The sequence below is a fragment of the Leptosomus discolor genome, chromosome 8 (genome assembly GCF_034619465.1).
Source record: "Leptosomus discolor isolate bLepDis1 chromosome 8, bLepDis1.hap2, whole genome shotgun sequence".
Classification (NCBI taxonomy): Eukaryota; Metazoa; Chordata; class Aves; order Leptosomiformes; family Leptosomidae; genus Leptosomus; species Leptosomus discolor.
In genome coordinates, this window is record NC_141398.1 from 59,004,777 (window position 1) to 59,024,966 (window position 20,190).

General features: G+C 54.8%; 1 protein-coding gene across 2 annotated transcripts; it reads right to left on the reverse strand.

Annotated features, from left to right (window-relative positions):
- Positions 1 to 7,934: 7,934 nt before the first annotated feature.
- IRF8 (interferon regulatory factor 8) lies at positions 7,935 to 20,148 on the reverse strand. Of its 2 annotated transcripts, none has more exons than XM_086469171.1 (9): positions 20,141 to 20,148; positions 14,954 to 15,128; positions 13,583 to 13,766; positions 12,472 to 12,560; positions 11,881 to 11,992; positions 11,481 to 11,528; positions 10,597 to 10,983; positions 10,161 to 10,273; positions 7,935 to 9,050 (listed from the first exon to the last, which is right to left on the reverse strand). In XM_086469171.1, the coding sequence occupies exons 1-9, from the start codon at positions 20,146 to 20,148 to the stop codon at positions 8,874 to 8,876; spliced, it is 1,293 nt and encodes a 430-aa protein (XP_086325297.1). In that variant the 3' UTR covers positions 7,935 to 8,873. The 2 variants fall into 2 exon arrangements, with proteins under 2 accessions (XP_086325297.1, XP_086325296.1); XM_086469170.1 differs by lacking the exon at positions 20,141 to 20,148 and adding an exon at positions 16,873 to 16,883.
- Between the last annotated feature and the right edge of the window lie 42 nt (positions 20,149 to 20,190).

A 20,190-nucleotide genomic window follows, 5' to 3' on the forward strand; every position in this document is an offset into this window, starting at 1 on the left:
CTGGGCACAACGGGTTCGTTTCCCCCCCCTGGGCTTGGCCTGATGCTGGCCTCCTGCCCCATCTCAGCCCCACAAAAGGAGACTCAGCCCTCTCACTTGCTGTGGCCAGGAAAGAGGAATCGAGGCAGTGCCGTGCACCGGAGATGCTCTCAGGCTCACCAGGAGGAACCCAGGAGATTCCCCCTCTTCCAGGAGCCGTATCCTGCCCAACGGGGATAACCCACTCTCTCCTCTCCCCTCTTTGCAAAGTCCACCTCTCGGTCATTGCTTTGTAGGGGCTGGTCACCACAGCCATGAGTCAGTTGAGGGCATTAAAGACATCCACAGGGAAGACCCATACGTTGCAGACACCACCTGTGGTCCAGGCTGCCCCTCAGCCACTGTTTTTTTCAGTTCAGCACAGCGAGATTCATCTGCCAGGCTTGCTCCTTCCTCTGCCAGTGATCTACTGAGTGCTGTTGGGTGTAGGACCTAGGCTGGGTGGACACGTGGTAGGCATCGGTACAGCAGATGTCCACCCTCCTCCGTGGACTTCCTTCTGCCAGATCCTCCTTCGCTGCACCAGTAATGAATCTTCCCCTCCCTCCATCCATCCTCATCCCTCTCTTTCCCTTCCCTGCTTGGTGGTGAACACCACAGCCCACCTTCCCCACCTTCCCAACCACAAGACTCCTTCCTCCAGGCTCTTCTTGCCCTTGCCGGTGACACCGCAAGGAAACATTTCCCACCGCCTTTTCCTTCCTTGCCTGAAGTGCAATCAAGTGGCCCCTTCCCTTCTCCACCTGAAAGCACACTGCCCCAGGAGGCAGACCGGCGAGGCTTTGCCCATCTCTTCGTGCAGCGGGCCTCCTCCAGACCTCAGCGGCACCCCAAGGAAAGATGGGAGGTCACAGTGGTGGTGAACATTCAGGAGCAAACAGAGAAAAACCCCAGAGCAGAAACCTGGGCAGAAGCAGCAAAGCAAACCAGCAAATTCTAAATATTTGGGATTTTTACAAAAGACGTGTCCGGACCCTCCTCCAAAATAAAAACAGACTGTTTTTTCCTGGGGCAGTGGTGTAAAAACATTCCCCAGATTGATCCCTCTCCCCGTTTTCTAGCCTGCTCGCTGGGAAGACCAACCTGCAGACACCCTGCCTTTTGTGCCCTGCGGTCTTGTCCATGAGCCAGATTCATCTTGGGGAGAAGTGGTTACTTCTCGAGAGAAATACAGAACAGAAAGATCCAGACAAGGGAATCACTTGTTTCGAACCACCGTGCTGCTTCCACATACCTCAGTCTCCCCCACCACCCCATGCCTCCCCTGGCTGATGGGGACCTGCTCTGCCATCGCTGTGCAAAAAATGGGGAAACGCTGATTTTTGGTAGGAACCTTGCTGGGAGCCTCAAGAAGTTTCGGGTCCCAGGGTGGATTTGCACAGCATTGTCCTAAGGTGTAAGGTTAGGCAGGGAACGGGGCTTTGTTTGGTGTGGGAGGAGAGCAGGGTTGAACGAGGAGAAGGGCATCCTTGGATTACCCAAGCGGAGGTGACTTTGCCGGCGTGGAGAGACCAAGGTGATGTTTGGTGGCCTCTGGACACGGCCGCTGCACCGTGGCGAGGATGGAGACCCGGCTCCAGCGCACCAAAGCATTGGATGTCAAGGAAATGTGTGTTTATTTATGGCCTCAGCGAGCAAACGGGTCGTCACTGAATTACAGCTCCAGTTTCTGAGCTGGAGCTCAGCACCAAGCTAAGAGGTAGACACAATCACGGCCAGATCCAAGTGCCACGTTCAGATCAGCTGGAAGCTGCCTGGTGACTGCTGTTTAAGGGCCATCGCTGGCCTCCCCCTCCAGCTGGGTGATAGAAATGGCTCCGTGCACCTCTCCCCCTCCAAATGCAACGGCCCTGCGAGCATCTGCACGGCACAGCTGCATCTCGCAGCACTCGGCTTGCGGTGGAGGGCAGACAGGAGAAGTCCCATCCACACGCCTTGCTCTCCGGTGTGACGGAGACTGTCCCATCTGCTCTCCCTCGGCCTCGAGTTACAAGATAGGGGCTACTGTTTTCTCTTCCTTAAGGCAGCTGAGCTCACAGTTCGGCTCAGCGGCAACCAGTCTTGCAGCAGGACAGAGTAGATGTGTGAAAGTAGCGCAGGATCCGCAGCAGCAGTTCCCCCACCCACGCACCATCCCCCAGCACCTTTTTTTTCTTGGCTCATTGCAGTGGAGATGGAGGAGGTGAACTGGGGCAAAACTCCTTCTGAAGCCCGTCAGAAGAAGAACCAGGAACCATAGCACGTCGGTGATCGATGCCATCGAAATCCACAACCTACTTGCTCCAAAATTCAAAATCATGTTATCATTCGCAGTTCTCAGCCTTTCCAGCAAAGGTAAGGAAGCTTGACATAAGCCATGTGAATTAAACCCTCAGCGAGAGCTGGAGCAACTCTTCCAAACACCCAAATACGTTGTATTTGGACAGGGGGGGTCCAGCTTGGGCCAGGCATTAAGAAGGAAAAGGAATGTTTCTCCAGCTTGGAGTATTTTTTTAATGTCCACATTACAAAGATCCTTTTGTGCAACTGCCTGAAATGCCCTTTTCCTTCTTCCCATTTTCATAAGCATTTTAGGGCTGAGATGATGTTCTTCCACGTTCCTGCTCTGAAGAGCAACAAAGGCCCAGGTTACCTGGTATCTGGGTGGGTTGTCACTCAAGCAAAAAGCTATTTTATGGTTCCAGCCACTTCAATTGGGGTTTTTGAGTTATTGGCAAACGAATCGCATGCACTGAAAATAGGCTCAGAGCAGGACACAACATCTAGGCTCATGCAAACTCGGGGGGAAGGGAGGGGATTTCAGCCTGGACCTTGGTTTCACAGACGTGGTGTCATAATAAACCCAAAGGTCTGACAAAACAAAACAAGTATCAATGTATTTCTTCTAATCCCTGTGTATTTTTGCAGCTGTGGCTTAGGTGGAGCCTGTTTTCATGACCTTGTATCTGGTTGTTACAGCAAAGACTTGCAGGAGGAAGAGGTCATCTGTCAAAAAGGGATTCAGAAAAATAAATGGCTGGCACACTTGCTGGCATCTGGGATCTCCTTTCCTCTGTGTGAGACCTTTCTGCAGCTAAATCTAGCTTGAGGAAATCAGCAGGCTGGCTGCATCCCTAGGCTCAGATCCTGCAACTTCAGCCTCCTCACCCTCAGCTCTTCCCACTGCCTCCTCTCCCTTCTTTTTGGCCAGCCCTGACAGAGCTGAGATACCCAGGGCTGATGAGATGCCTTCAGATCATCCCTCCCCTCCCATTGCCTGCACAGGTCTGACTTTATGAGAGCTGTGGTTTGACACGTGAACCAAGTCCCACCAGCCATGTAGGGTGACCACCCAAAGCAAGCATGAAGTGGAAGTGCCACATAGTGCCAGTTGGAGCACTGAGCAGCCACACAACAGTGCAAGTCCTCTGAGGTCTACCAAAGGCAACTCTAGGTGGGTTGTCCTGCCAGGCTTCTTTCACAAGGCATCACTGAGGTGTCCTTGGTGGTAAGACCATCCAAGGAGGTACAAACCCCTTGGAGAGGGAGGTAGGAGCCTCCCGTGCAGCTCTCCTTCCTTCCTGAGGGCAGGGAGGAGATGTCCTGCCGCTGATGACCATGCGAAGAAGGGTGCTTCCCATATTACAACACGCTCGCAGGAAGAGCCCAGAGATGCTCGTCGTGGATGGGCTGCTGTGCTGAAACGGGGCATTGAGCAATCAAACCAGTTGGAAACCCTGGTGTCTAGAAATAAAAAGTGACTGTTTCTTTTCTAACGCCTATAGGGGCCGGTGGGGGCCCACGCCAAGCAGCAGCAGGTTGGAGGAAGCAGCTGTAGCTGGTTTCTGCTGTATTCCTGAGCAGTTCAACTGTGAGCTGGGACCTGCAATTGAATTGTGGTCGTCTCTGTGCAGAGCACTTGGCCTCCAGAGCTGGATGGAGATGCCTGAAGAGCTTTTCCTCTTTCTCCAGGTTGAGATGGGCTACATGTCAGGAGTTTTAGCTGGACCAAACCTCACCTACCTTCTCCCCAGCCCAGCAAGCCTGTTCTGCATGCAGGAAATTTGTCACCAGGTAGCTCCTCAAGCTGTACTTCAAGCATGTAGGAGGGATGGGTAGAAGCTATGTTGTCCTCATAGACACTGAATTCTGCTCCTGAAGTCACATGCAGTGGTCCTTTTTGCATTTGTTGAGGGGCACATCATGGGAAGCTACTAAAGCACATTAGGGATAACACTGTAGGATGTAACTAGGCTCGTTTTCTCCCAAGGAAAATGCTTCCCAGTGGCACAACTACCTTCCAGCCATGAGTCCAGCCAAGTCTCAGGAGTAAGGTCGGCTTTGAATTCAAATAGCACCCCAAGTCGGTGATCAAAACACCAGGTGGGGGCTGCAGTGTTTATCAAGTCCTCTGCAGCACCAGAAATCAGAACGTTCCAGTGCAGACCATGGAGTAGAAGTTTTTATGGTGGAAGACCTTAGAGAAGGGGTTGATACAGAAAATTCCCCCACATTGTCTGCACTGGTTGATATGAGGATTAGGTAAGTGCACTGCTGCTTCCCAAACACGCTTGAGGAGAACCATGTATCTCCTGCAAGGAAAGGTCAGTCTTCCTCCATGGAAACCAAGCTCCTCTCTCCTTCTCATGTGAAACTCTTGCTCTGCCCTTCCGCTCCTCAAGGCAGGAGTTGAGCATGGGCATCTCCCAGAAAGTACCTTCCCATGGCCGCAGGGATCGCAGCCCTCTCTGCAAGAGCAGCAGGACCTGGTACCCGGGTTGGGCCTCCTGGGAAGCAAGGAAATACTTCCACATCAGGTGGGAGCTTGATGGCACTACTGCTCCAACTCAAACGCAGGATCAAGGCGTAGGAAACCACGCTTGGGCAAGCATTTTGGGGAGGACAGCCTTTGAGCTTCTCGTTCATGCTACCCATGACCCTGCTACACCAGTGAGGATCGTTCAGAGGAGCGGATGCAGCCTGGGCCAGGGATGCTCTATGCGGTGGGTACTGCATCCTCAGGATTTGGGGGGTGCGTCCTTCAGCTGAAGACACAGGCCACTGTTCCGACTTGCCAACAGATGAGCCGCTGACAAAGAAGAGCCTACACCAGGCACCGAGGTTTCACTTCAGTGAGGCCATAGAGAAGAACCCAAGTGAACAGAAACCAACGAAAGTATTTGAGTCCCCAGTCACCCAAAACCACTAAGACTCGGCACAGCTGCACCGAGCAGCTCACCAGAGCTGCCGGGGGCCAGGAGACGTGCGGGGATAGATCCCCGGGATGCAAGACCTGCCTCCGGGTCAGGATGCTCCCAGACACCAGCAGCACCAGCTGCCCAGCCAGGGTGGTGGGAACGGCAGCACCCTGACTGCCTAGCCAAGAGGTTGGCAGGAATATTATGAGATTTGTAGAAATTCCTCCTGGCTGTAACAAAGGCCACCAGGAGTCTGGGCCAGAGCATCCCGCAGTGCAATCTGGCACAGTTGCCTCGAAACCTCCTCCCGTCTGCTGGTCCTTTGTCTGTGAGTCGGCATCAGCCTCGGAGGCTCCTCTCGTGTTGGATTTCAGGGTGGGGAAGTCCAGCTTGGGCCAGGCTTTAAGCACGAACCCAACGCTACGGCGAGTCCCACCGGAGACCTGAGCCAAAAGGGGACCCCTGCCCGCAGTCTCACACCCCACCGCGTTATCCTTCTTGCACCGCAACTCTGCCGTAAGACCCCGTCCTGCAGTTTCCTTCCCAGTCCCTCCACACCCACCAGTTGTCCCCTCTCGAACGTGGCTTGGAAGCCGTTCAGGACAGGAGCCACGCTGCTGGCTTCATGAAGCGAGGCACGGCGCAGTCCCAAACTGAGCTCTGGTTTCTGAGGCGCGATGGTGACCCTAAAAATAAACAGGGCAGTCTGGTCCAACGAAAGGTACCTCTGCTCCCCACCGCCCTTCCGCGGTCTTGGGGTGGAAATTGAAAGAGCCCTGAGTACGTGGCAGGTGGTTCCAAGCGAGCTCAAGATGGTGGTTTCTGAGGAAGGACTCGCACCAGGACATCTGGGGAAACCGCAAGTGGTGTTTATGGGATCCCAGCCCGTGGCCCATCATGTGTTTCACAAGTGGGCACGTGTTGTTCCAGCGCAGACCGCAGCGGGTGCTTTGCTCCCACCTCCCCCCGCCAGGCACCTCACCCGTGGGAAGCCGAGTCTTCCTCACGCTCTGAGCACCAAGGACCAGAATAGGATTAAACCCCGAGGGGGGACACCGTGATGGTCCTCAGAAGGAGCAGGGAAAAGCTGCAGGTGAATGGTGACAGCACACCTGCAAGGTGCAACCCCCCCTCCATGACCACGCACCCCTAAGGGCTTACAGGAGCTGGGGACTTCGTTGCACTTCGGATCCTGGTGTATCTTCAAAAATTCTGGGTGTGCAGCCATCTCCGCTCACAAGCACCAAAGCCCCACGCCGCAACGCCTGCAGGGGACATGCACAGGGGCACAGACCCGACTACAGCATCCCACCAACCCAGCTGGGCAGAGAGAACAACTTGGCCATAGAAGGGTGCTCATAGCCTAAAGAGATTGATCCTGATGTCTAATCATAAAGTTTCAGCTGGGTCTCTCACCTCAGAGCACTTTTTGGGTGCTAGAAGTTGTGTGTTGTCCACTGTGCACCTCCCTGCTCTTTGGGACAGAGGCTGTAACGGCTCACCCTGGAGAGAACACGATCAGGTCAACTTTAAGTCCCCCAAGAGCTGAATGCTTAATTATTTTAGGGAGGCTTCATTGGGAAGGCTGAGTTGCTCACCCCAAAACAGCAATCCTGCAGTCAGAGCAACTCCCAGCACAGAGATGAGCTGCAGTCAACCCACCCCACCTCAGGGTCCTCAGGTCTTAGTTGTGCCCTGACCGCACGCTCATGCTTGGGAAGGTCTCTATCATCAACGGAAAAAGGCAGAGCAGCAGAAAAAAGGGCTGATCTGCTCCGATAGCCAAGCAGGGAGCACAGCTTTGCATCCACCCCCTCAGCATCTCCCAAGGAGCCTCAGCCTCCAGCTGCTCAGAGTTCCAGGCATCCCCTTCACAAGGGCCTACATCCCCCAATACCTTGGGTAACAGCATCACCCCACGAAGGCTGGTGCTTCCCTGCCTGTACCCCCTGGCAGGGCTGACCCAGGGCACATGGCAGAGACTGCTACAGGGAAGTTGCTGGTGGTGCTTGTCCTTCACAGGGGGCAAGGTGGCAGATCAAACATGGTCTTTGCACCCTTCCAGAACCTCTTGAGGTGCTACCCCAAACACAGGCTTGAAGTGAAGGCAGGTGAGGGTGCGGATGCTCGGCCTCCCCTGCCGCAACATTGACTTTGACCAAGGCAGATGCTCTCTTTTCACCTCTTGTTCTCCCCAAATACCTCCCACCTCCACTAGACTGGGCCCCATGAGAAAGGTGGTTGGAGAAGACAGCAAGAGAATGGCTGCACCAGGCAACGAAGGAGGAAGGGACTACAGTATGGCTTTGAGCAGGACCATAAATAAGCGTTCCCATGACTTTGGAGCATCACAGCCCACATCAGTGCAGTGGCAGATGGGCAGGAACCCATCTCCACGCTCCCTTGAATCAAGACCCGACAAGTGACACCCTTTTCCACCCTCCATCACATTACAGCATCTCAGCTTATGCCTCTCCTGCCCCAGAGATGCAACCAGGCAGTTATGGAGCAGGAGAGAGACAACAGCAGAGGCTTAACACAGCCCCCACCGCAGGAAAGACCAGGGCAAGAGCAAGTCAAGAGTCACCAGGCTCCCCCCACCAGAGATACACCACCCCACTCATCGCCACCAAAAACCACATTACAAGAGAAATACAAAATATAGCACTTTAATTGCAGGAAGATAAAAAAATTACCAAAAAATTAATAAACCTCAGGCATAAAATAAATAGGCAGCTTAGTAGCACGCACACGTGCGCGGTCCTGGTCTGTGTCAGCTGCAAGGCACAAGCCCCACGCCCAAGCAGCTCCCCGGTGCTGGGTGCACACGCAAAGCATGTTAATGAGGATTTACACATGGATGCTGCTGCCTGGTCACGCTTGGGAGAGACCAACATGTGCGTTTGGGAGGGTGAAGCCAAACTATTCACACTACACTGCAATCTTTAAAATTAAAGATATTGTATATTTATATAAACTCTGTCTCTGGTTAGGAAAAATTAAGATTCCTAAGTTCTTATATTCAACATTTACACACATAATCTCTGCATTGGTTTCCAAATCTCAAAATACTTTGGTATTACAAACCTATAAACCTCATAGCAAAAATAAAGAGGAATTTGAGAAGGTTCTTCTTGGAAGGCATACCCTGTCTTCCATCAGCAGGACTCTTTGGGGGGGAAAAAGCTGATCTCTGGAAAGAATTTCCTACATTTGAGCATTTTAAGGCTTTTCCAACAGTCACCTCCTACCACATCGCTGTTCTCAGCGAGGTACAAGTTGCAGGTCGTTATAGCTGTTGATTTTCGGTTCCACTTGACTGCCATCAACAAAGGCAACACAAAGCAAAGCCAGCCCTGACCTCCCTGCACGGCTCAGATGCTCCCTCCTCCCCCTGCCATTAGCTATAGACAATGGTACAGGACTACCCAGCTTGGTATAAAAGTCATTTTTATCAGTAAAATGTTTGCAGGATGGATGCTGAGCACCCAACCTACTTTCTCACGGGAATTTTTACTGCTGTGTTTATGCAGACTCTGGACTGGAAACAGCAAAGAACAAAACCCAACTTTCCAAAAGGGGAATTTAGGCACTAACGGGACCAAATTGGATCTAGATCAACCCAAACCACCACGCTAGGTCTGCGGAGGAGGCGGCTCAGACTGCAATCTGTTGGTTTTCTCTGAAGAGCGGCCGCTGGTGCGTCGCACAGATGTCCTGGAAGATCCTGTACACCTGGTCATGCTGCGTCTCCTCAGCTATGGGGAGCATGGGGTTGCTGCTGCAGGTCTTCCCAGCCTCCTCCACCACCTGCCTGACATACAGCTGCTCCACCTATGCAAAAAAAGAAGAGTCATGAAGACACTGAACGAAGAGGAACCTCTTTGGGCATCTCCCACCACCTGCAGCCACCAGCCCAGGCAGCAGGGTACGGGGTGGGAGAAACACAGAGCAGTTGTGCCAAACAGACCCAGGTGGCCACGTCCAGCCACGCCAACGGGACCAACTCCAAAAGCCAACTTGGCACAAGCACCTCCAGGAGAAAAGGAGCAGTCACAAGAGCTCCTCTCCCAACAGAGCTACAGGGAGGTGAGGACAGGCTGGGGGGACACCCTAGCACATGCAGAATGATCCTCTGGTGCAGACACCCAAGGCAAGAAGAGGTGACAACTCCCCAAGTTATGCAGGGAGACACAGGACCAGTCTCTAAACTTTTTTAATCCCCTCCAGGCCCTCACAGACTTGGTGGGTCTCTGCTTGCTCAAGGCTGGATGCTACACCCTCTCTGTGCCCTCCATGCCATGTCCCTGCTGCCACAGCCTTGTTGGCCCAAGGAGGTCCCCCACACCGGGTGCAGGCTCCAGGAACACCCTATACATTGCCCCAAGGCTTGGAGTTCCTAGAATTGCTTCAGCTTCTCCAGGGAGAAGTTTCTGGCCAGAGCCATGGGGCCTGCCCTTCTCATCCCATGCCCTCCCTCCTTCACCCTCCTGAAGGTTTCCCAACCCCACTGCTGTCCACCATGATTGTTCACCACATCTGTTGGCTGTTGAAGCTGTCCCTCAACTCAACTATTCCAGGGATTTATTCCCCTCTTTCCCACAGGAGAGGGCAGAGGTCCCAGTGCCAATAGGCAGGAACAGGAGGAAGAGAACAGATTTCCTAGCAGTTTAGAAAGGCTTTCAGCATTTGGGAGCTTTGTTTGCAAATACGATCCACCCAGATCAAGGAGTCTGACAAACAGCAGCCCAAGCACCTCTCAGGAGGCTGTGAAGAAGCTGATGTTCACGCCATACCTGCCACCCCACCAATTCAGGCACCCAAACGACCTGTATCTCTGTAGGTCAAAGCTAGAGCCCTACTTGTGCCGGGACAAAAAGGGCAATATGGTCCAGACAAGGTGGGAAATGCAGCAGCAGAGCTCCAAAGGGCAGCCCTCCGTACCTGGACAAGGATGAGCTTACACCGCAGCGGCACCGCATCTGGGAACTCCTCTCCGAAGCACAGCATGACTCTGCTGTCTGGGAAGCGGCCCTGGTTGTAATACTGCTGCAGCTCTGCAAGGAAAGGGGAACCGTTGGAAGATGCCAGCCTTTGCTACGCAGTTCTGGGACCAAGCACCCCGCCATGGAAGAAAGCTGTGGGCTCAAGAGAAGCCAGCTTTGTTGCGCAAAGCCGCCAACTAGGAGGAATTTGCTCAGCGACACGAAACACCAGCTTATTCCTTCCTAGAACTGGTAACATCAGCTACTCGCCTAGAGCACTTGGGTAAGCCATCAGTGGTGGACAGTGATGGCTCCAAAGTGCTCCAAGGCCAAGGGCTCCACCCTTTCAACCCCACCAAGTGGATGAAGAGAAAGAGGGAAATGCTCCTACAAACCTCTGAAGAACAAGTTGGTGTCAAAGATCTTCACCACCTCATCCCGGTCCAGTTTGTTGGGCCTGTCCTTGTAGACCATGGTGTTCCCGCTCCAGAAGACCCTGCCCTGGCACAGCCTCTTGATGAAGATGCCCTGCTTGTTGCTGTGCAGCAGGACACCCTTCTCCAGATGCCCAAAGAGCTTCCTGGTGATCTGCTTCTGGCGGTCGTTCTGGATGGTGTCGGCCGAGGGGAACCGCACGTGCTCCAGGGCATCTGGGGCGTAGAGCTTCTCGCCGTGGCTGGAGGGCTGGCTGAGCGAGATCCGGCAGCCCTCGGTGCACGAGGTGGTGATATGGCCCACCAGCCTCCCGCCGTAGTAGAAGCTGATCACCATCTGGGAGTAAGCTGGGAGGGGATGGGCACATACACCACCCATCAGAAGACAAACCCCACCTGCTCTTCGCTGCAATGCCCAAACCCCCATGAGAGCACCAAAATTCCCCGGGGAGCAAGTTTCACTTGATGGAAGAGACCTCCTGCTTGCCAGAGGCCATCTCCTCCAGCACTCAGCCTGGTAGCAGCACTGATCAGCAAGCAAGAGCTCCCAGTAGCGATCCCCCCTCCTCCCACCTTCGCTCCACACCTCCCTTGCTGCAGGCAGACCTCCCCACACCAAAGGCATGGCGGATCCCAGCATCCCACAGCAGCCCTGCTCGCCAGGGCCGTGGCCACAGGCCACCAGGCAGGATGCTCAGGAGACCACGCCGCCTCCCAAACCCAGAGCAAAGCCTCCCCCCAAAGCAGGGAGGGGACTCAGAGCCACCTTCAGCCACTGCACACCCAAAGCCAAGCCCCAGAGGGGCTTTTGATGGCCACAGTCCGGAGCAGGGGAGCTGCCTTACCCGAATGATGCTGCTCGTAGCCAGAGTATCCGTTCACCAGGGGCATCGCTGCAGGCAGAGAGAAAGCTGAGCTGTGGCTGCTGGCCCGGCTCCCAAACCTTGATTTCCCCACCACCACCCTCCCAGTTTTCTCTCCCAGGCACATCAGGCTTCCCAACTTCCACAGGGGAGATGCCAGCAAATACTCCCAGGTGGATTTAACCCTGTGCAATGCACGCTGTTGGGTGCCTGGTACCAAGCACAGCATTCATCACTAGTATTTTAAACATCCTTAATAAGGAAGATAAAATACAATTGTCATCCACTACTCATTGCTGTACAGTAAGTTTTTTCTGCCCCCCCCTTCCCCCCAAAAAAAGCTCAGTCCCATTAAACACCACACACACAGTCAGCTACTTACCAGGGCTGGGCTGCTGTACCCACCAGTCGGGTATTGGGGGGTTTCTGCAGGTCTCCTGGGGGGGTGAGGGGCTTCTCTTGATGATCCCCAGGTATTCATCTACACAAGGGGGCTGTGTGAGACCAGAGACGAAGATCAGAGGAGGTTTGATGCCTTGGGCAGCCGCTGCCCCACACCAAGACGCTTGCAGCGCTTGGAGAGGGTCCAAACAGCCATGCCAACGGGATACCAATGAATTTTTTTGGTTAGAAAGAGCAAGCTCGGCATTCCTTGGGCTGTACGCTCAAATAACACCTTTGAGAGCCGGTGAGCAGATGCAGCCCAAGGTGACACCACGGAGAAGGGCCACAGAGCTGCGAAATAGCCTCTGTCCCCCAGCAAAGGTCTCACCCGCCCAGTTGCAAACCAAAAGCACGAGCCCTTCCTCAGCACCAGCGTCCTGGCACCGGCTCACACCAGAGCAGCTGGTTCCCAAGCGGATTCCCAAGGCTTTGCAGGTTGTATTTTAGGAAGGCAACGCTTTATCAGGCAATTCCCACACCACCCGTCCCCTTCTGGCCAAGGCGAGCTGCCGCCGTGGTGAGGGCTTACCTCTTTAATGAGGTCCTCGATGGCAGAGGAACTGCAGTCCATCTCCGTGACGTCATTCAGGCTGCTCCCGTTGGCAATGCCCGCTTTGCCTGGAAGGAGAGGCCGGGATGCAGTGAGGACACACACCTCCCAGCCGCGGCTCATCTCACCACTGGGTTTTAGAAACCCTTCACCCCGTGAAAGTTACGAAACGAAGAACCACAGCACCCCACGGGGGGCTCGCAGCCCCCCTCCAGCTCCCCCCAGAGCTCTTTTTCAGGCCCAAAAACCAGTCCGCACCCCATCGCCCCAGCGCACGGTGACCGGCAGCAAACCAAATCAAAACTCTGGCCGCTAGCAGAGACAGAGCTAGAGCAGAGGAGAGGGTTGGGGGTGTTTTTTTTTTTGGAGCACCCCAGAGACCAGGGCTGCTGCTGTCGCTTCTCCTTTTCTCTGCCAGCCACCCCGAGAACCGCCGGTGGGAACCTGCGCTGCCCATTTGCATAGCGGCGGCGAGCCCCCCCGTGTGAACGCGGCCGGAGGAGACCAAGATGCTAAAGGTAGATTTCCTGACAGCGAGACTTTCTTTTTCACAGGTTTTTTGACTTAAAAAAAAGGAAAAAGCACACACACACCCCCCCCCAACCACAAATAGAAATATATTTAGCATAACCCGCGCCGCACCGGACATCGCAGCAGCAACCGCTTCTGTGAAATTACTGCTACTCTAATCACTGCTGGCAGGAGAGAAGGGATTTATTGCAGCTCCCTGCCACCCACCCAGGGCAGGTGCTGGGGCTCAAGTGCCTCTCCAAATGGGGGGAAGGATTTTGGATTTGCCTTTACAACATCCTGACAGGATGGCCGCTTCCACGGCGCTGCGGTTATCCCCTATTTCCTAAGCAGCTGTTTGCAGGGAGAGGAAAAAAATGCTTATCCTTCCCTCCTGCCACTGTGGTGACACAGGGGACACTTTCTGCTAAGCAGGACAAGCAAAGCATCACGGCCCAAGACCAGAGTCTAGCCAGGAAGCTCCGCTCAGATGTAGGTCAGCAGCACAAGTCTGTGGTTACTCACAGGACCAACCTGCACCGCAGGGGGGGGTGGGTCAGTCCCTTATTGGGGCACTCACATTTCTGTTCCTCCTCTGGTACGATCCTGTAGACCTTGTAAGGCTCAGAGATGTCCAGCTGGGACCTGTCTGTCACCTCCTCAAAGTCAGGGCTCTTGTTCAAAGCGCAGCGCAGCCGCGTCTTCCACGTGGCCGGCTCTGCTTTGTCACCTTCTTTAAACTTGCCTTTGAAAACAGCCCAGGCCTATAACAAAACAACAACAAAAGAGAAATAATCCACCGTGGGAGCTCTGCAAATCCCCTCAACTGCAGGGGCAAAGGAGCTGAGGCTGCAGAGAGCCTTTTGCAGCTTGCTCTCCCCGCCCCTCGCACCCTCTCAACCATCCCACGCGTATTCGCCGTTTCGCTCCTAGACTGCGGCCACGTGCGCAGCTGCCGCACGTGGGGACGGGTCTCTGGGTGCAGAGCAGCAGCACCACCCGCCCCAGCGATGCTCCTGGGTGCAGGAAGGGGGGTAGCACCCAGGTTTTAAAAAGCAGAGGTCGAGGTCGTAACACGCGGCTTCAACTTTGCGTGAACAGGGCAGGAGGGGCTGAGGATGAGAGGAATCACTGCTGAAGCAGCGGTGTTCCCAATAACCTGGTAACACCCCAATTAAAAAAAATCAAAATATACCTCATTTTTCCAGCTCCTGACTGAAAAATGAAAGCTGGTTTCTTTTTAAGATAGAATGTCATTTGTGCATTTGGTGGTAGAATACATTTCACTACTAAGGGATATGGATCTTTAAAAAATAATACATGTTTTAATACCTATTTATTTTATAGATCTATAAATATCTTCAGACACCTGAATTCAGTGCCATCCTCACAACTCAGTGCTCCCAAACCAGCTGCTACCCAGCAGTCACTGCCCTGAAAGTGAACTTGCTCACAGATATTTGGAAGCAGGGGCAGAGGGATGGGCATTCCTAGGGAAGAGCTTGACCTTTACAGTTCGGGAGGGAATTTTCCAGTTTTTCCCCAAAACTGGAAATCCCCACCTCCCCCCCACTTCAGTGAAATCCAAAACTTCCTTCCCTTCTGCAAAGTCATTGTGGGGTTTTTTTTGGTAAATCCAGCCTTTTATCAATAGCCTGATAAAAAGTTTAGAGCAGGGCAAAAGGAGCACATCCAGCTCCTTCTCAGACCAGGATTCCAACAGCCTGAAAACAAATGTGAAACTGGTACCAACATTTGGCAAAAAGGAACAAGTCCCCCTAAAAGAGTCAGGGAGACCAATTGTGGGGTGAAGCATCTCCTGCAAGGGTCAGAGATGCAAAACCTATGGAGAGCATGGACATCTCCCACCAGTGGGACTGTCAGCAAGGGAAAAACCAGTGTCACAGAGCCCAGGAACCATCAAGAAAAGGCATTAACCATCCGTCTCTACCTTGAAGATAGAAGCATCCACCTCCTGGTTGTAATCCTGCTTCCCAGCGTGTTTCCACGGGATGCGGAACATCGTTTTCTCCTCGTTCTCCCAGATGAGCCCGGGGTACAGCTCACTGTCGATCTGCTCAATCAGCCACTGCCGGAGCCGCCTCCCACCATTGCGGTCACACATCCTGGATGGAGCGAGAGGTCCAAGCCCCGTTAGCTCCCCCAGCACCGTCCCACCACAACTGGGGTAACCAGGGATGGTGCCGTGCTCTGGTTCACCAGCACGGAGCCAAGCAGCTTTTGGCAGCTCTGCAGGTCCCACGTGCCAAGCTCTGTACATTAAAATCCCCCCGTTTCTTTTATAATTAAAAAAAATGACATTTTTCTGTAAGTTACTACAAATTCTTCCTCAAGCTCTATCAACCACAGCGCTCCTCACAGAAACAAGCTGGCTTGGTGCTCTGCTTACTCCTTTTTTTTTGCTGGTAAGTCCCATCAGAAGTAGACAGATGGAGATTAAAGCACCCAGTTGTGTTGTCACCTGAGCAAGTGACACTGGACAGGCCATCCCGGAGCAGATGCCCGTTAGTGTCTGCGGGAGATGGGAGCCAAGCGCTGTCCCAGCCTGGTCTTGGCACAAAGGTCCGCCCCAGAGATGCCTATGTGGGGAGCAGGCACTGGTTCTGGGCAGCACCCAGAGTCACCATGGGGATGGGGGACACACAACCAATCCTCTCAAACAGAGGACCGACGCCAGGATGAAGCGCAGTGAAGTTGAGCAACCCTTGCTGGGGACCTCGGGTAATTTTTAACCAAAACCGCTGGGTGACTTCATGGAGGACCCATGAGAAAGCTTCTCCTGCCCAGCTGGAAGCAAAGTGCCAGGCTCAACCCTTTTGGCATCCCCTGTCACCTCCACAGCAAGACCTGCAGGGACTTCGGGAGTTGGTGGCTTGTCAGAAGTGACCAGTAGTCCCAGGATCAGCCCTCCAGGCCTCTTGGGCTCACATCTCTCCTCCAAATTTTTACAGAACTGCCTCACCCTCATCCTTTTTTTTTAATGTACTGCCCACAAGAAGCTTTTGGGGAGAAGATGAGGATGCTCCCAGCTCAGCCCGAGAGCCGGTGGTCCCTGCTTTGCCATGGGCTCGCACCAGCTCAGTGCCACCAACTTCTGTCCCTTCTCCATCACCCTACCGCTGCGCAGTAGGACACACAATCATCCCTGACCATCCACAGCACAGCCTCTGTTTTTAGGGATGGCGATCGCTGACGCCACTGGCCAAAACCAACGCCGACGGCACAGCCCTGGATCCCAGCTACCCCTCCAGGGCTGGATGCCCCAAAGCCCCGTTCCTCCAGGGATACCCACAGCCTCTCTGCAGACTCCCACACCAAACACCAAGAGTTATACCAAGATGAAGAGCCTTCAGAACCACTTGCTGAAACGGGACTCGCTTCTAAACCAGTCTGTTTTCTAGAAAACTTGCTCCCAACCCTGGCAGAGGCCAGAGCTTCGTTGTCTCTCCGCACAACCTGGGCAAGCCCTTCAGGTTGCCACTAGCCACCACCTGCAGGACACAGACCAGGAGCTCTCCCCACGCAGCAAGCCACGCACTCACCCCATACCAGGAGGCACAAGCAGCCAGAAAACTCGGCTGGCAGAGGCGGCACCACCACCACACACCACACCCCCCCCCCCCCCCCCAGCCCATCGCTCTCCCGACCCCACCACCAAGCTGCCCCCCAACCCACCCTGGAGGAACAAGGGGCAGCACCTCCCGCAACCCCCAGCATCAAGTGGGTGCAGTCCTCGCACCCCCGCGGCCGTGGGTGCGGGGCTGGGTTGGTCCCGTAGCCCCAGCACACCCCCCCCCCCAAGCCCCGTCCCCAGCCCCCCCGCAAGCAGCGCGGAGCCGCCGCCGGTACCTGCCGCCCGCTCCGCGCCGCGCCGCGCCGCTTAAGCCGCACCGCCCCCCCGCGCCCGCCTTTTATAGCAGGCCGGGGAGAGGGCGGGCCCGCCAATGCCCACGCCCCCGCGCTCCTCCGCCAATAGCTAACCGAGCCCAGGCACGGCTCTGCCCAATGGGGAGGCGCCTTTGCCTCCGGTGGGCCAATGGGAAGCCGCCCAGTGGGGCGCGCGCGGCCGGCGGCGCTTTCTCTGAAGCGCGCGCTTTTCCGGGAAATCAGCGGGGGGGGGGGGGGGGGGGAGGGGGAGGGGCCAGGGGGGAACCGCCCAGGCGGGTCCATCCCCGGTGCCGGCTCGGTGCATCCCCAGGCTGAGCTCAGCCTCCCTGGGATCAGTCCGGCCCTGGCCCCAGACCAGTCTCCCCAGTCCCAAACTGGTCCATCCCAGGTCCCAGACCAGTCCCTCCACAGTCCCAGACCAGTGTCCCCAGGCCTAAATCGATCCATCCCCAGTCCCAGACCAGTCTCCCCCAGACCCAAAGCAGTCCATCCTCAGTCCCAGACCAGACTCCCCAGTCCCAAATTGGTCCATCCCCGATCCCAGATCGGTCCCTCCACAGCCCCAAACCAGTCTTCCAAGCCCCAAATCAATCCCTCCCCAGTTCCACACCAGTCTCCCCAGTCCCAAATCAGTCCATCCCCAGTCCCAGATCAGTCCCTCCACGGTTCCAGATCAGTCTCCCTAGCCCCAAATCGGTCCATCCCCTGTCCCAGACCAGTCTCCCTGGCCCCAAATCGGTCCATCCCCTGTCCCAGACCAGTCTCCCCAGTCCCAAATCGGTCCATCCCCTGTCCCAGACCAGTCTCCCCAGTCCCAAATCAGTCCATCCCCAGTCCCAGATCAATCCTTCCACAGTCCCAAACCAGTCTCCCTAGCCCCAGATCGGTCCATCCGCTGTCCCAGACCAGTCTCCCCAGTACCAAATGGGTCCATCCCCTGTCCCAGACCAGTCTCCCCAGTCCCAAATCAGTCCATCCCCAGTCCCAGATCAATCCTTCCACAGTCCCAAACCAGTCTCCCTAGCCCCAGATCGGTCCATCCGCTGTCCCAGACCAGTCTCCCCAGTACCAAATGGGTCCATCCCTGGTCTCAGACCAGTCTCCCCAGTCCCGAATCAGTCCCTCCCCAGTCCTGGACCAGTCCATTTGCAATCCCAGACCAGTCTCCCCAGTCCCAGACCAGTCTCCCCTGTCCCAAATCACTCCCTCCCCAGTCCCAGATCAGTCCATCTGCAATCCCAGACCACTCTCCCCACTCCCAAATCACTCCCTCCCCAGTCCCACACCAGTCCATTGTCAGGCAGTTCCCAGTTCCCTCCTGGATCCATCCCAGCCCCTGAATCAGCCCCTCCCGCTGCCCCCCAGCCGGGATCGGTGCCCTGGCCGTGCCCAGCAGCCCCAGCCCAGCCCCAATGCCCCCAGCCCAGCCGCTGGCCATAGCCGAGCACGAAGAACCATCTGCAGCCTGACTTCAGCGGGGGTTTTTTTTTGGGATTACCAGATTACACTCACATTTCTGGGAAGAAAACCCTAATTACTCCCATGTGGGGAATACAGAGGAACGGGAAATGTATGGAGCTGCACAGATGGTATCGTAAAAATAATGACCTAAGGTGCACAACCTGTCATTGCTAATAAATAACGGCTGGAATAGCTCTTGTTTTTAAACACCCGACTGATCCCAATCGGATCCCCCCTGGGAGATTCGGGGAGAGCCAAAACCCTCCTTTGCAATCAGGAGGGATATTTCTATTTTTTCACCAGGGAGGAGGTTGCATCTCCAGCCCCCACCACACCGCTCCTGCTTCCCAACACCGGCTGGAGACCCGCAGTCCAAAATTGTTTCTTTTGGAAAAGTTCTGGCAAATTTGGGGTATTTTAAAGGGGGTTCGTATAAACAAGCTTTTCCAGCCCCTCGTCCCTCCTGGAGCCCAACAAGCTGGAGATGAAGAGCAACCTTGCTACGAGCGGGGTGATTCCACCACGCCTGGCTTGGTTTTGCCTCCATGCTTTCATGGGAAGCCTGGAAAGGCAAAATCTCCGTTCCCTGGAGCGAGGGGGATCCCGGTGGGACAAGGATAAAATAATAACAACCCCCTTAAAAGGGTGTTTTTGGCTGCACCGGGCCGAGATGGGAGCGAGACGCCCTGCGGCCCTGCCAGAGGTTGGCAAGGGAAAATGTGAAACACGGCGGCACGGCCAGGAATTTCTTGCCGACTATTTCCCCGTGTGTGAGCAACACCCCGGGAAGCCCGTTCCCACTTCAGCAGGGAGGTTTCCCCCACGCCAGAGCGGCTGGGATTTTGGGAGGGGGGATGCGGCGTGGGAGAGCTGAGCAGCGAAGCGTGCGGTGCTCTTCACGTCAAAAGAAGTGGAAATCGGCCCAGTTTTACCCATTTCAGGCCTTGCCTTCCATGCCCAGAAGTCCTAAAGCCACCACAGGTCGTGCTGAGGCAGGCCAGAGTGGAAAAATATATATATATTTGCCTGGGATACCCCTCAAATTTGGGGGAAATTTGGCTTAGGAGATGGTAATTGGGGTACGGCTGTTGCTGTGAGGCCAGGGGTAGGTGATGCTGCAGCTTACGGGAAGCATCCCTTGCGATTCCCTGACTCCGGGGGATTTTTCCTGGGGTAACGGCTGCTTTGGTGCCACAGATTTTTGGGGATTGTTGGAGTATTGGGATGGCCGGTGATGGGATGGGAAGGGACACGGCCATCCAGGCTGGGGCAGGTGCCGGGACAGCAGCGCGGTTATCGCACCTACTGCAAACCTAATCTCTGCTTATCACATATCTCCGATGACTTCCTATTAACACCAGAAACCAACTTTCTTCTCTTTTTCTTTCCTGCGTGCCAGTTCCATTTTTCTGCTTCCTAAAATGATAGCAAGAGGCATTCAATCCAGTACCGACCCAGTTTGCTCAGCTTCCCTCCAGTCCACGCCGTCGACGGCGTTTATGGTCCTTGACCTCATTCATGGCTCAGGGCTCTTTCCCACGCAGAGCGTGCGGCAGGCACAAACCGTGGCGTACCTTCATGTAGAATAACAGCCAAAGGGACATTTTCTCAACCTAAAAAACCAGGGAAAACCCCCCATAATATTTTTCCTGGAATTCTATACGTTATGGCTAAACATTGAGTCTTTCAAACTTTTAATTTTGCTCGTGATTCTCACCGAGAAAATAGGAAAAGAGGACATGGCAGCGGAGCGGTCATGTCAGTCCACCCCTCCATTCCCACCAGGAACACCACAAATCAAGACCAGCCATCCTCATG